Source organism: Coregonus clupeaformis, chromosome 9 (assembly GCF_020615455.1).
Source record: "Coregonus clupeaformis isolate EN_2021a chromosome 9, ASM2061545v1, whole genome shotgun sequence".
Taxonomy (NCBI): domain Eukaryota; kingdom Metazoa; phylum Chordata; class Actinopteri; order Salmoniformes; family Salmonidae; genus Coregonus; species Coregonus clupeaformis.
Window position 1 is genome coordinate 31,133,024 of NC_059200.1, and position 15,366 is coordinate 31,148,389.

The 15,366-nt window shown below is 45.8% G+C and overlaps 1 protein-coding gene across 5 annotated transcripts in view; it reads right to left on the bottom strand.

Moving 5' to 3' along the window:
- Positions 1-3,576: 3,576 nt before the first annotated feature.
- Positions 3,577-15,366, bottom strand: part of LOC121573752 (kinase suppressor of Ras 1) — a 54,980-nt gene continuing 43,190 nt past the window's right edge. Inside the window, exons 5-22 of one of the 5 annotated variants that reach the window (XM_041885968.2) lie at positions 13,870-14,057; positions 12,970-13,039; positions 12,752-12,835; positions 12,542-12,603; positions 12,333-12,442; positions 12,043-12,205; positions 9,924-9,965; positions 9,461-9,509; positions 9,313-9,370; positions 8,950-9,228; positions 8,606-8,802; positions 8,390-8,486; positions 7,808-7,941; positions 7,068-7,199; positions 6,797-6,932; positions 6,406-6,539; positions 5,970-5,978; positions 3,577-5,319 (exon numbers count right to left, since the gene is read on the bottom strand). In XM_041885968.2, coding sequence (XP_041741902.2) covers positions 5,972-5,978; positions 6,406-6,539; positions 6,797-6,932; positions 7,068-7,199; positions 7,808-7,941; positions 8,390-8,486; positions 8,606-8,802; positions 8,950-9,228; positions 9,313-9,370; positions 9,461-9,509; positions 9,924-9,965; positions 12,043-12,205; positions 12,333-12,442; positions 12,542-12,603; positions 12,752-12,835; positions 12,970-13,039; positions 13,870-14,057 — 1,942 coding nt within the window. In that variant the 3' untranslated portion in view covers positions 3,577-5,319; positions 5,970-5,971. Of the gene's footprint in view, positions 6,540-6,796; positions 6,933-7,067; positions 7,200-7,807; positions 7,942-8,389; positions 8,487-8,605; positions 8,803-8,949; positions 9,229-9,312; positions 9,371-9,460; positions 9,510-9,923; positions 9,966-12,042; positions 12,206-12,332; positions 12,443-12,541; positions 12,604-12,751; positions 12,836-12,969; positions 13,040-13,869; positions 14,058-15,366 lie in introns of all 5 variants that reach the window. The other 4 variants (XR_006002089.2, XM_041885970.2, XM_041885967.2 and 1 more) reach the window with 4 other exon arrangements.

The window sequence follows — 15,366 nt, forward strand, 5'->3', positions numbered from 1 at the left end:
ACTATTGGAGATGGTTAATAACTTCAAATTCCTCTGCGTACAAATCTCAGTGAAGCTGAAATGGTCTAACCACACAGACTGTCACGCTCTGGCTCCGGGACTCTGGATATTGAGCCAGGGTGTGTTCATTCATTGGGTGTATTTCTATGTTTGTATTTCTGTTGGGTTCATTTCTATGTTTGAGATAATGACTCCCAATCAGGGGCAACGAGTGTCAGCTGTGGGCTGGTTGTCTCTGATTGGGAGCCATATTTAATCTGTATGTTTTCCTTTGGGTGTTGTGGGTTTTTGTTCCTTGTCGGTCAGTGTAACCGTTTGGACTTCACGAGTCGTGTTTTGTTTGTTTGTTAGAAACTTTATAAAATAAAGTCATGTTTCTTTCACACGCTGCGCCTTGGTCCGCTTCCTGTAACGACGATCGTGACAGAAAAACCCACCATACCAAGACCAAGCAGCGTGTCCAGGAACACACGCAGGAGGTGACGCTTGTGGATGTCCTCCTCGGTTGGGGGCAGATTACCGAGGAGGAGGCCGTCCGGTACCGGAGGGCTATGAAGGGGGAGACCCAGGCAGGAGAGGAGCAACGGCGTAAGCAGTGTCAGCGTCAGAGGGACGAGAGGCAACCCCAGAAAATTTTTAGGGGGGGGCACACGGCTTGGGCGACTGGGCAGCAGGAGGCTGTCACAGGGCGTATTGGGAGACGTGGAGAGAAGGCCACCGGATTACGGGAGCCATTGGCGAGAGGAGGGAAGGAAGTAGTTGAGGCACGGCGAGAGGTACTGAGGTGTATTGCCAGTCCGGTCCGGCCCGTTCCTGATCCCCGTTTAAAGCCAGTGGTGTGTGTTCCCAGTACGGTCCGGCCTGTTCCTACTCCACGCACCATGCCTACGGTGTGCGTCGCCAGCCCAGCCCGGCCTGTCCCTGCTCCACGCACCAAGCCTACGGTGTGCGTCGCCAGCCCAGCCCGGCCTGTCCCTGCTCCACGCACCAAGCCTACGGTGTGCGTCGCCAGCCCAGCCCGGCCTGTCCCTGCTCCACGCACCAAGCCTACGGTGTGCGTCGCCAGCCCAGCCCGGCCTGTCCCTGCTCCACGCACCAAGCCTACGGTGTGCGTCGCCAGCCCAGCCCGGCCTGTCCCTGCTCCACGCACCAAGCCTACGGTGTGCGTCGCCAGCCCAGCCCGGCCTGTCCCTGCTCCACGCACCAAGTGTACGGTGTGCGTCGCCAGCCCGGTCCGGCCTGTCCCTGCTCTACGCACCAAGCCTACGGTGTGCGTCGACAGCCCTGCCCGGCCTGTTCCTGCTCTACGCACCAAGTCTACGGTGTGCGTCGCCAGCCCGGTCCGGCCTGTCCCTGCTCTACGCACCAAGCCTACGGTGTGCGTCGACAGCCCTGCCCGGCCTGTTCCTGCTCTACGCACCAAGTCTACGGTGTGCGTCGACAGCCCTGCCCGGCCTGTTCCTGCTCCACGCACCAAGTCTACGGTGTGCGTCGACAGCCCTGCCCGGCCTGTCCCTGCTCTACGCACCAAGTCTACGGTGTGCGTCGCCAGCCCGGTCCGGCCTGTCCCTGCTCTACGCACCAAGCATACGGTGTGCGTCGACAGCCCTGCCCGGCCTGTTCCTGCTCTACGCACCAAGTCTACGGTGTGCGTCGACAGCCCTGCCCGGCCTGTTCCTGCTCCACGCACCAAGTCTACGGTGTGCGTCGACAGCCCTGCCCGGCCTGTCCCTGCTCCACGCACCAAGCCTACGGGGTGCGTCGTCAGCCCTGTCCGGCTCGTTCCTGCTCTCCGCACCAAGTCTGTGGTGCGCGTCGCCAGGCCATTCCGGTCCATTCCTGTTCCACGCACCAAGCCAGGGGCGCGTGTCGTCAGTCCGGCTCCGGCCAGCGGGGCTAGACAGGACCAGGGGTACTTTGGGGGGTTGGAGAGGAAGTGGGGATCTAGGCTGGAGCCAGAACCACCGCCGAGGAGGTATGCCCACCCAGCCCTCCCTTGTTTAGCCCTTATTGAGGCGCGGTCGCAGTCCGCGCCTTTAGGGGGGGGTACTGTCAAGCTCTGGCTCCGGGACTCTGGATATTGAGCCAGGGTGTGTTCATTCATTGGGTGTATTTCTATGTTTGTATTTCTGTTGGGTTCATTTCTATGTTTGAGATAATGACTCCCAATCAGGGGCAACGAGTGTCAGCTGTGGGCTGGTTGTCTCTGATTGGGAGCCATATTTAATCTGTATGTTTTCCTTTGGGTGTTGTGGGTTTTTGTTCCTTGTCGGTCAGTGTAACCGTTTGGACTTCACGAGTCGTGTTTTGTTTGTTTGTTAGAAACTTTATAAAATAAAGTCATGTTTCTTTCACACGCTGCGCCTTGGTCCGCTTCCTGTAACGACGATCGTGACACAGACACTGTGGTGAAGAAGGCACGACAGCGACTCTTCAACCTCAGGATGCTGAAGAAATTCAGCCTGTCCCCGAGGGCCCTCACAGTGTTCTATAGGAGCATCATTGAGAGCATCCTGTCGGGCTGCTTCACAGCCTGATACGGCAACTCCACTGCCACAGACCTATGGACATTCCCCCCCCCCCAACATACTTTTATTCTGTCCCCACCCCAAGGACATTTATCACTGTTGCAGTTGTTAATATGTATATTATAGATTTTTTAAATTATAATTTTTGTTTTTATTTCACTTGGCCCCCACCCCCCCTAAACAGTCATGTATTTATTAATCACTGCTACAGTTATGATGTACAGTATATAGTGCTATTTCTGTTTTTTTGTATTACCATTTAAATTATTTTATTTCACTGTACCCTGCAATCACACCTGCAACCCCTGTACATGTAACTATTAAACACTCTGAATCTATTGTTGTATGCTGCCTTTGTGTATAGCTGTATCGTCATATGTGCAGGTAGCATATACATTTTCATACAGTCCTTCCCTTTTTAATAGCCTTGTTGCTCTGCTTGTGCTATCAGTTATAGTATTGTGTACAGTGGATTCATTACCTCTGTTTCTCCTGTTTCAGAACCACTACCTTTCCCACTTCTCATCCCCATGTGCATCCCCATATTCATCTTCCTCAGTGTGTTTAAATAAAGTTCCTGTGTGTTAACTCTTGGGCTGCTTTATTCGCCGGGTTGCTCTCTTTCACTAGGTGTTACCTCATACCTACTACATTTATATCTGATCAGATTTTGCATGTGTCCTCAAACGTACAGTATATCTATGATGTCTTATCTATAATAATACATTCTCAATACTATTTAAACATAAACAATGAGAGCCTTGCTGAATTGGGAAGTGGCTACATAAACTAAAACCATGAATACACACCACATTTTTTAAAAGTATTTTGAATGAAACATACTACACTAGTGTACAGATGAGTGAATCAGTTAGATATGAGTTTTTATGGCCTAATGTCCTTACTCCCCATCATATCTTGTGTTAATGATTACCATATCACACCAAGGGCACATATCAAGTTACCAGTGACACCAAAGACAGAAAGGGATTAGTTATAAATATATTTGGTGACACTAACCGTAAATATAACTGACTGTAAAATTCCATAACATAACTCAAATACTTTATTAAATTCAACTCAAACATAAATTATCACATGACAAGCTTCATTTTATTGTCTTTCAAGGATGAAAACAGAAACTGTGTTTACAGAATGGTAGCCACATGCAATACAAAAATATGAATTTTTACATGACATAAAAAACATTCGAAAAAAAATGTACAGTATTTTTACAGTATTTTGTACATTAAAAAATATAAAGATATATACATCTGTAATAGGGGAGCAGTACCTATTTAAAAATGCAAAGATGTATAGTACATATAAAATGTTTGTACAAATATTAAAACAATTGTGTTAATTAGCTGTACATTAAATAATGTATATACATGTCTAGTTTAGACACCACTGATATCGTCAATATACCATTTACTGCAGTCTTTCACTAAATCAACCCTACATATTCCAATACAATACACTCACTCGCACATACACACTCACAAACAAACACAAATACAAGCACACCAACTGAGGCTAGCAATCACAAACATAATACACACAAGCGTGCACAAGAAGTTTATGTTTAAGGAGTAAATTATAGGACACTTTTGCGGCAGGTTCTTGTTCAAATTTTTTTGCGCTGTTTAGGAATCTACTAAACTACTTGAAAGGTCTACCTCTCTACACCACTCACAGGCTGAGAGAAGGCATCTCTTGTTTCTCTATGGCGCCCTCTTATGCCTTTTAATAATCAGGGCACTCACTTCATCATCAAATACCTTCAGTCATAAATAACCAACAGAATTCCATTTCCAGTGGGCAGTGAGATGATGAGAGGAAGGTCCCATTGCATGCTGACACCTCCTGTGAACTGCGGTTTCAACATATTAATTCTTCATTTATGCACTGAGCCATTTTAAAATGTATGGTTTCATCAGATTCTACTCAGACAAGCAACACAGAGGCAAGAGTCAATTAAATAATGCTCTCCCAATTCCTGAGACCTTTGTCCTTTCAACTTTCATGGAACAAAAAAATTAACACTGCAAAAATGATTACTCTAAATAGGAACCAACAACAAAAAGGTGACAGTTTGTATCTTATAGTTTTTTCTGCATTTGAAATAATGTTTACAGGTAGTGAGTGACCAGAAGGCAGACATGGGGCAGCCCGGTGACAGTGTCGCAGCGCATGCCATCGAAAAACTGCATAGAGCTAAGAGGCAAGAGGCAGTTGGATTACATCACTCAAGCAGCCTGAAGCATCAAGACCACAATGAAAAAAGAGGAGGAGGGAGTGAATGCAGAGGACCATTTGTGATAGGAAGAGTTAAAACCATTGGTTTGGCCCAACGAGTGTCTGGGCCACGTCGTCTGGGAGCTGGGCAGGCTGCAGACGGAGCAGAACACAGCAGACCAGCCATCAGCCACAAGGCACAGGCAACAGCATACCAGTCAGTCTCAGCACAGACACCACGAACCACTTACTCACAAGTCTCAGATAGTCCAAAAAATAAAAATGAAGGCAAGAAGTTTTGAGACGAAGGAAGGAAAGGTAGTGAAGCACTACCCTCGATCTCCTCAGTCCAGCACCCTTCTCTCCCACACAAGGAAACACTACAGTTTAATAGACATGTAAGATCAGGCTGTGGGTTAGTGGAAGCAGTGTCTGTATCAGGCAGAGTCAATGCTTTGATCAATCCTAAGAGTTAAGGATTTCAGGAGCATGCAAGGCAGACCCAGGCTTTGTTTGTTTTGCATTGCTTATGTTTCATAGTGACGGCTACAACCTATATTAGGAAGACAGAAAGAGAGAGAGAACAAAGGAAAACAAGGAGGTTAGAGACTGTTAGTGAAACTATACTAACAAGTGTAACATTAAGAGAGAATGATTTGAGAAGAAGGCCAGCGCAGTAGAGTAGACAGGAAAATACTTCAACATGAAACAAGGGGACAGATTTCTGTACCACAGAAAGCTCAGATGAGCTTTCTCACAGAAAGCTTTTTCAGGATTCACAAGTCCACGCAAAGTGTCCCAACAGACCATGGCAAACACCAAGCAAGCTGGTAAGTGCTTCTCTTTCCATTCAAGCTCTGGCATGCTATGCAGACAGCCTTTGTTGGGGCATCTGTGGTATCATTACTGATAGTGTTGGAAGAGGCCAGCTTGTGATTAAATACAAACAGAAGACCAGTAGCCAAGCAGTTTCCACTAGCACAGGGTTTCCCAAAGTCGGTCCAAATTTACAGAGAACGAGCAGGAGAGAGATGGTAGGAGAGGAGTAAAGGTGGAGAGAAATCTGGACCAGGTACTGTATATCTAACATATGAGAAGAGGAGAGGGGTGGGGAGATGTAGAGGTACAGAGCAGGTCAAGAAAATGTCCAGGAAAGGGAGGGACAAAACAATGCTTTTAAACAGAAAAGTGCACTCAACTCACAGTCACATCCTGGGGGAGATAGAGTTTTGGAAATAGAAGATAAAACAGAGAACATTCCCTTAGCATCGCATATGGTTCATTTCTAAATGCTAAATGTTTCACCATTCGAAACCACCGTCTCTCATATTACAGTGGTCAATGTATTTGTAGTGGACCATCAGATGCTAATGTGGCTCATGACTATCATGAACATAAACTACTACCAAGAGTCTACTCAGGCATACCCTGCCTAGTCCCCATCAGTTTTACATCAGTGGGCTTAATACCTCACAGCAATCTGGGGTTCTTCCTTTACATGCCTTCAGTTGAACCCCTTTGTTTTATACACAAGTCCATTCCAGACGAGTCAGAGCCCAGTCAAGGTTCAGAGTGCATGGGAGGGCAGGCAGGACATATCCTCCTCCCATGCCTCCACCTCTACCTCTAGGATACGTACTCTGCAGACTTCCAGAAGTGTCCAGGGTGGGACAGTCTCCGGTTGAGTTTGGGCAGCTTCTCCAGCATGTCAGCCAGCTGGGTGAAGGTGGGCCGCTCCCTCAGGTCGTAGGCCCAGCAGGCAGACAGGACCTCCTGCACACACACAGGAGGGATTAATGTCCTCACTTCGTGCCAACACAATGCAGAGATTTACCCTGTACTCAGCTTTACTGTCTCCTCTATTCTAACAAGGCCATCCCTTAACTTAGCATTAGCCTAGAAAATATCCTCGCTTGCAATGCGGGGATTAAGAAAGATGCAAATTTGATTTTTTTTTATGTGCAAAGATTTCTGCATGATTCCACCACAATATGATCTGGCACACAGCAGTGCTTCACCCCTCCACTCACCGTGACCTCCTTTCCCAGGCTGATCTCTGCCAGGACCTTCTTGATGCCCTCACCACTCCCCACCTGCCAGATGGTAGACTCCACAGGCTGGTTGGTGATAGGCCAGTCCCTGGCTTGGAGCTCGTACCAAATGGTGCTAAATGGGGGCAACCAGCAATATGGTCATTCCCCAGAGCCAGTTAACTGTAAACTGATGCAGTCTTATAGAGAGAAAAACTATTGTGCTATCAATGATAAAGAAAAGGTACATCAGAATGTGCTAAGAGCATACCCAAAAGCGTAGACGTCTGCAGCGTTGGAGAAGGGCAGGCGGTCCTCGTTGTTTCCAGGGCTCATCCTGCGTACGATCTCTGGCGCCAGGTAACAGATCCAGCCATGTGGAAGCTTCAGCTCATTGTCTCGCCTGTGAAGGAAGACACACACACACAGTCACCCACTGAGCAACCACCCGAGCCACTGCCTGTTCACCCCTTCTATCATCCAGAAGGCGAGGTCAGTACAGGTGCATCAAAGCTGGGACTGAGAGACTGAAAAACAGCTTCTATCTCAAGGCCATCAGACTGTTAAATAGCCATCACTAGGCGGCTTCCACCTGGTTACGTAACCCTGCACATTAGAGGATGCTGCCTTATACACATAGACTTGAAATCACTGGCCACTTTAATAATGGAACACTAGTCACTAATAATGTTTACATATTTTTGCTTTACTCATCTCATATGTATATACTGTATTCTATTCTACTGTATTTTAGTCAATGCCACTCCAACATTGCTCGTCCTAATATTTATATATTTCTTAATTCCATTATTTTACTTTTAGATTGTGTGTATTATGTGTATTGTTGTGAATTGTTAGATATTACTGCACTGTTGGAGCTAGAAGCACAAGCATTTCGCTACACCTGCAATAACATCTGCTAAACGTGTATGTGACCAATACAATTTGATTTGATTTGAGCATCCACCAGCTGAGACGATTGATGTAGGAACCAATATGCAGAGTCCTTACCTCCCCTCCTGAACCACTCCAGAGATCCCAAACAGACCAAAGTCTGTAATAATGACTTTATTGGTGTCATGAAAGACGTTCTTCGACTTCAAGTCCTTGTGGACAATGCCTTTGGCATGCAGATAGCCCATTCCCTGTGTGGATTGAAGGACGGAAATAAGGACATAAAGTAAATATACGTTACACATTTATACTGAACAAAAATATAAACGCAACAAGTGTTAGTCCCATGTTTCATGAGCTGAAATAAAATATCCCAGAAATGTTCCATATGCACAAAAAGCTTATTTCTCTCAAAATGTTAGTTTTGATGTCTTTACTATTATTCTACAATGTAAAAAATAGTACAAATAAAGAAAAACCCTTGAATGAGTATGTGTGTCCAAACTTTTTTACTGGTAGTGTGTGTGTGTGTGTGTATATATATATATATATATATATATATACATACATACATACATACACATACACACACACACACACACACACACACACACACATATATATACACACATACATATATACACACACACACACACACCTGTACAAATGTGAAAGTATTGAACAGGGACAGAAGTTTACCTTTACAATTTCTTGAGCAATTTGCCTCGTCTTGTTTATATCAAGTGTGTTTTTGGTGTCTCGAACGACAGAGTATAGCGTCCTCCCTTTACAGAAACTGGAGAGAAACATTTGAATAAAAAAATTGAACAAAACAAATAAACAACAGCTATGGTTGACTGAATATAACAAAGAGATAAGTATTGATTCTGGATGCGAGTTAGCCCCTCCCCCTACCTTGTGATGATGGCGAGGTGGGGCGGGGCCATGCATGCCCCCATAAAGAGGACCACGTTCTCATGACGGGTCTGTCTGTAGTTCATCACCTCCTTCTTAAACAGCTTCAGGTGGTCCTGGTTGTTCCCATCTATCTCAAGCAGCCTGATGGCCACCTCTCCATGCCAACGGCCCTTATGTACCTTGCCCCAACGGCCCTGGAGTGAAGGAGGGAGTGATTTAATGACAGTTTCAGAAACACACTTTAAATGGGTTTAAACAGAAAACACTGATAGTTCGATGCAAATGTAGATCATTCAATATTTTTGATCCAGTGAAAAGAGTGTGTTGTATTGCCCTATCACCTTCCCAATGAGCTCTCCCAGGTCCAGCTGTTCGAAGGGGATGTCCCACTCCTGCAGGTAGACACTGGTCTGGCTGGCCTTACGGGAGATGGGGCCTTTCCAGCGACCTCCCCGTGAGTTGGGCAGGTCATCCAACTCATCACCATCACACTCACCGTCCGAACCCCCATTCATCCCACTCCCATCTTCATCATCATCTTCCTCCTCCCCATCTTCCTCCTCCACTACTGGGTCTGGGTCGATCTCAGGTTCAACCACCTCCTCATCCTCCTCTTCCTCCTGTAGGACATTCATGCATGTTGGGTTTTGGGCATGTATCTGCATGTGTCACAGTTACTTCGCACACACACACTCAGTTTATACCTCTCCGTCCTCATCCTCGGCCAGTTCAGCGTGCATGTCATCTGCTGGTTCAGTCTCACTGTTGGGACAGGGTAAACCACAGTCACAATGTCAGAGTATTGTACCATTAAAACACTATTGATAAATTAAATAGACAGGCAAGCCTTACACTGTGTCATGGAGGGCTTCAGAGTGCAACGTAGTAGAACTGGACACATCTGGGAGAAAGAAATACAAATATTCAGTATGTAATAAAAAATGGTGGCTTTTTGCTTGTAAAGACAAAATTGCGTCCCTGCTGTAGTTCCTTTGCCCGCTTATATTGTCGCTTTGCCATAGCAATGTGTTGACAACCACCACCACAACCACAATATGACAAGACATGCAATTCTCAAACTCCCCAGCAGGTGGCACAGAGACCCATCTCCACATGAGACAATGAATGCAGTCTAAATATCACACAGCACAACACATTATTCTAAAACATTGACAAATGCACAACTTGGTCACGTAATTCACTAAGCCTGTGAATACATGCAGGAGATAGAGAGAGCTGACAGGGTTGGGGCTGGGGACGTTGGCAGGTGTGAGCGCAGTACAACAGTCTGTCTGGGACCGTACTGTAAACTCACCAGGGAAGATAAACTTCTGTCTATGCTGAAAGTAGCAGGCAGCTTAGGGAAAAGAGAGGGAAGAACCAACAAGCATGGAGTGGAGAGAGAGACTCTGGGTTAGAGTATCCGTTAAAACAACCCCAGTCACCCCCACCCCCCAGAGGAGCGGTATTAATGTAGAGAGAGAGGGAGGACGACCCCTGCTGCCCGGCCATTCCATTCCACGTTCAAAGTTCGCTAAACAGGAAATGTGACTCAGGGAGACCTTCTGTGTAATCAAGAACACAATGCAAGCATGCCCTTGATAGTGGGAGTATGCTGGCTTATTTGTGTGCAGTGGACATGCTTGTGTGGTTAAGTGTACTGTTGAAGTCGGAAGTTTACATACACTTAGGTTGGAGTCATTAAAACTTGTTTTTCAACCACTCCACAAATGTCGTTAATAAACTATAGTTTTGGCAAGTCGGTTAGGACATCTACTTTGTGCATGACACAAGTACATTTTCCAACAATTGTTTACAGGCAGATTATTTCACTTATAATTCACTGTATCACAATTTCAGTGGGTCAGAAGTTTACATACACTAAGTTGACTGTGCCTTTAAAAAGCTTGGAAAATGCCAGAAAATGATGTCATGGCGTTAGAACCTTCTGATAGGCTAATTGACATCATTTGAGTCAATTGTAGGTGTACCTGTGGATGTATTTCAAGGCCTACCTTCAAACTCAGTATCTCTTTGCTTGACATCCTGGGGAAATGAAAATAAATCAGCCAAGACCTCAGAAAACAAATTGTAGACCTCCACAAATATGGTTCATCCTTGGGAGCAATTTCCAAACACCTGAAGGTACCACGTTCATCTGCACAAACAATAGTACAAAGTATAAACACCATGGGACCACGCCGCCGTCATACCGCTCAGGAAGGAGACGCGTTCTGTCTCCTAGAGATTAACGTACTTTGGTGCGAAAAGTGCAAATCAATCCCAGAACAACAGCAAAGGACCTTGTGAAGATGCTGGAGGAAACAGGTACAAAAGTATCTATATCCACAGTAAAACAAGTCCTATATCGACATAACCTGAAAGGCCGCTCAGCGAGGAAGAAGCCACTGCTCCAAAACCGCCATAAAAAAGCCAGACTACGGTTTGCAACTGCACATGGGGACAAAGATCGTACTTTTTGGAGAAATGTCCTCTGGTCTGATGAAACAAAAATATAACTATTTGGCCATAATGACCATCGTTATGTTTGGAGGAAAAAGGGGAAGGCTTGCAAGCCAAAGAACACCATCCGAACCGTGAAGCACGGGGGTGGCAGCATCATGCAGTGGGGGTGCTTTGCTGCATGAGGGACTGGTGCACTTCACAAAATAGATGGCATCATGAGGAAGGAAAATTATGTGGATATATTGAAGCAACATCTCAAGACATCAGTCAGGAAGTTAAAGCTTGGTCGCAAATGGGTCTTCCAAATGGACAATAACCCCAAGCATACTTCCAAAGTTGTGGCAAAATGGCTTAAGGACAGCAAAGTCAAGATATTGGAGTGGCCATCACAAAGCCCTGACCTCAATCCTATAGAACATTTGTGGGCGGAACTGAAAAAGCGTGTGCGAGCAAGGTGGCCTACTAACCTGACTCAGTTACACCAGCTCTGTCAGGAGGAATGGGCCAAAATTCACCCAACTTATTGTGGGAAGCTTGTGGAAGGCTACCCGAAACGTTTGACCGAAGTTAAACAATTTAAAAGGCAATGCTACCAAATACTAATTGAGTGTATGTAAACTTCTGACCCACTGGGAATGTGATGAAAGAAATAAAAGCTGAAATAAATAATTCTCTCTACTATTATTCTGACATTTCACATTCTTAACTGACCTAAAACAGGGAATTTTTACTAGGATTAAATGTCAGGAATTGTGAAAAATTGAGTTTAAATGTATTTGGCTAAGGTGTATGTAAACTTCCGACTTCAACTGTATATCCATGTGTGTATATTCATGTGTGTTTTTGCATGTGAGAGAGTGCGATAGAGAGAGAAAGGGAGAGACTCCAGGTGATTGTGTGCATTTGTTGAGGTGATTGTGTGTGTTTATGTATTTGTATAGGTGTGTGAGTGACGGTCAGGGACCTACCTGGGAAGTGGAAGCGGTTGTCCCGGTGGACCTTGGGCGAGGAGTTGGGGGGCGGGGTGGCACTGGGAGGGTTCTGGAAAGGGACAGGGGAGGATGGTGTGGAGGAGGTGGTGGAGGACGGGTTACTGCTGGAGTCCAACTGGTTCAGCGCAGGGGGGTGATCCTGGGAGAAGGAGAAGAAGAAGAAATACACACTGATCAGAGTCAATAACACACTTGTCTGTCCTAACAGCACCATGCATATCATTATCATCAAAGCTGTGATGTAATATCTAAGACGGTGTCTCTACCTTTTTGGTGATGGCCTTTGGTAGTGTGCCAAACTGTGGTGCCTCTAATGGCCGATCCACAGGGTTGTTGATGTCAGATGGCACAGACTCAGTCCTCCGGATTTTGGTGACTGGAAAGAAGAGATTGGGACCATTAAACTAACACTTGTTGAATCAAATCGGTAAACCATGAATCCATGGATGAAAATGAGAAGCAAGAAAGGGCTTACTTGGCAGAAAAGAGATTCTGCAGGAGGGAGCTTCTTTAGTACACTTGTTATGGCACTTTAACCTGCAGACAGGAAACAACCAATCAGAGAACAATTGATCACCAAAAGAAGATGAAGTTGTATTTTTTTTGCATTGTACAGACACTCAACCCAACACCAGAACATCTCAGAGAGCCCCCCTCCCTCTCCTTCTCTCTCTACTCCACTCACCTGCAGTGTTTACACTTCACCCCAAACATCATGTTCTTCTGACACACCTGACACGTCTGAGACAGCCACGACTTGGTGGAAAACCTTCACACAGAATCGTCAATTACATAAACCATCAATCGTTTTTTGCCATTTCTACTGTGGCTTGAAAGTATATTTTACATTTGTATCATGGTAGTCTCTGACCTAAAGGTGTATGACATGAGGTAGTCACCAACCTGTGAGTGACGGCCAGGCCTATGTCTCTCCTCACTGTCTGTGGAGAGCCACGGTGCAACCCCATGTTATCTGGGGGGGGAGAGAGAGAGAGAGGAGAGATGTCAAACACTAGTAGTCAAACAAATATAGACAGAGGAGGATTTGTCTAAACATTAAGTATTAGCACAAATATGGCAATTTATTTATGAAGTTTAGTGGCTACTATCAAAATGAAATCACTGGTGCTTAGGGAATTGCAAAATATTGTTACCTTTCCCAAAAATCCCAGTTGGAAGACTCCAGGAAATTCTCAGAATTTTGCAACCCTAGTGTTGCGGTTGCTTACAACTTGCCACACTATGTGCCAAAACAATGACAACATTTACTGTTCATTTTACAAGTTAAAACGAATTTGCATGAGACCTAATGACGTTGGTTCGGTAGGTGACTCTCCTACACATGAATCATTATGGACACATACACTATGTGCCAAACCAAAAAAACAAACATTTACTGTTTATTTTACAAGTTAGAACCAATTTGAGTGAGACCTAATGACGTTGGTTTGGTAGGTGATACACACTCACTCACACGACTTTGTGGGAGTGTTAGATTTTGCTCTATGCTGTCGAATGAATTGGAAGAGTAATGTCATTTCTCTAGAAGCGATGAGGTCAGAAAACGCTCCCTCCCCCCACATCACAGCCCTCAGATGGAACAGACTGAAACACTCTGAGCCAGACTGGGATGGCAACTGTGGCCCTACAGCCAGCTACTGGGAAATACATTTGGCTCTTTAAAAAGAGCACACATACACAAACGGTCCATTCCATCTGAGTAATTCACCATGCATTTACCAATCTATTTCAGTGAAGATTCCTTACATATAGCGGGGTAAGTCAAAATGTATGTGTACTCACTCTTGAGGTGGAATGAATGCTCCTCCATCAGAGTAGGGGTGCCAGGTAGGGTGTAGGGGGCGGTGGCGGGGGCAGGGGTGGAAGCCCCGGGGGTGCGGGCAGACCGGTGGGGGGAGCGGGAGAGCGAGACCTCACAGCCATTCCCATTGATCTGAACGTTGAGGAACAACTTATTCTTCTTTGCACACCTGAGGGGAACACAGAACGCTGTGACGTCAGTACAGTGGCCCACTGCTGCCCTCACACCCTCATCACTGGATTACTCAATGACAATCCAAAACAGACCTCCATACAGATAATCTTTCACCAGAGATAATTTTTGAATGGCCATACTGTATGAACCATGTTATGTAAGTGTCAGAGAAGTGAGGCAGAGAGGGAGGCAGTATCATGCCTTGGCAGAGAGGAGATTCAGCAACACATACATTTTAGTAATTTAGCAGACGCTCTTATCCAGAGTGACTTTGAGTTAAGTGCCTTGCTCAAGGACACAGCCACATTTTTCACCTTGTTGACTCAGGATTCAAACCAGCAACCTTTCAGTTACTGGCCCAATGCTCTAACCACTAGGCTACCTGCCGCCACTTGGAGGACAATGAAATTAAATTAAAAAAAAGCAGGCACAGGGAAGACTGAGCCACACCCTCCACCACTGGAGAGGAGAGCAGAGCAGAGCACAGGCCAAAGGGCTTAGCATCCTCTTCCTGGCATTGGTCAGGAATGCTGATCCAGCAGCACACAGCCCCACTGCCTGCCTGCCTGCCTGCTCTCTCAGGGCTCTGCCTGTGCCCCCGCTCACACTCATCAGTGTCCTCACAGGCTAGGTCTGGGGTCATAGGGTATACTTCTATATACATGTACATAATGCATGTATCGTTAAGCTGTAGTATCAGTCCTGTTTAAATACTTCTGTCTAGTCAGGTTTCATTATGGCTGAGTTTCCATCACTAATGTAACATCACTACAAATAAACAGGATATTACTGATATGCGTTAGTATGTGTGTTTATTAGGTACACCCATCTAGTACCGGGTTGGACACCCCCTTTGCCTCCAGAACAGCCTGAATTCTTCGGGGCATTCTACAAGGTGTCGGAAATGTTCCACAGGGTTTTGACACGATGCCATCACACAGTTGTGCAGATTGGACGGCGGTACATTCATGCCCACGAACAGCCCGTTCCATCTCATCCCAAAGATGCTCTATTAGGTCTGGGGACCGTGCAGGCCACTCAAGTAAACTGAACTCGATGTCATGTTCCAGGCGATGTTTTTCCACTCCTCAATTGTCCAGTGTTGGTTATCGCGTGCCAACTGGAGCCACTTCTTCTTGTTTTTAGCTGATAGGAGTAGAACCCGGTGTGGTCGTCTGCTGCAATAGCCCATACGTGATAAGGATCGGCAAGTTGGCCGTTCCGAGATGCCGTTCTGCACACCACTGTTGTACTGTGTCATAATTTGTCTGTTTGTTGCCCACCTGTTAGGTTGCACGATTCTT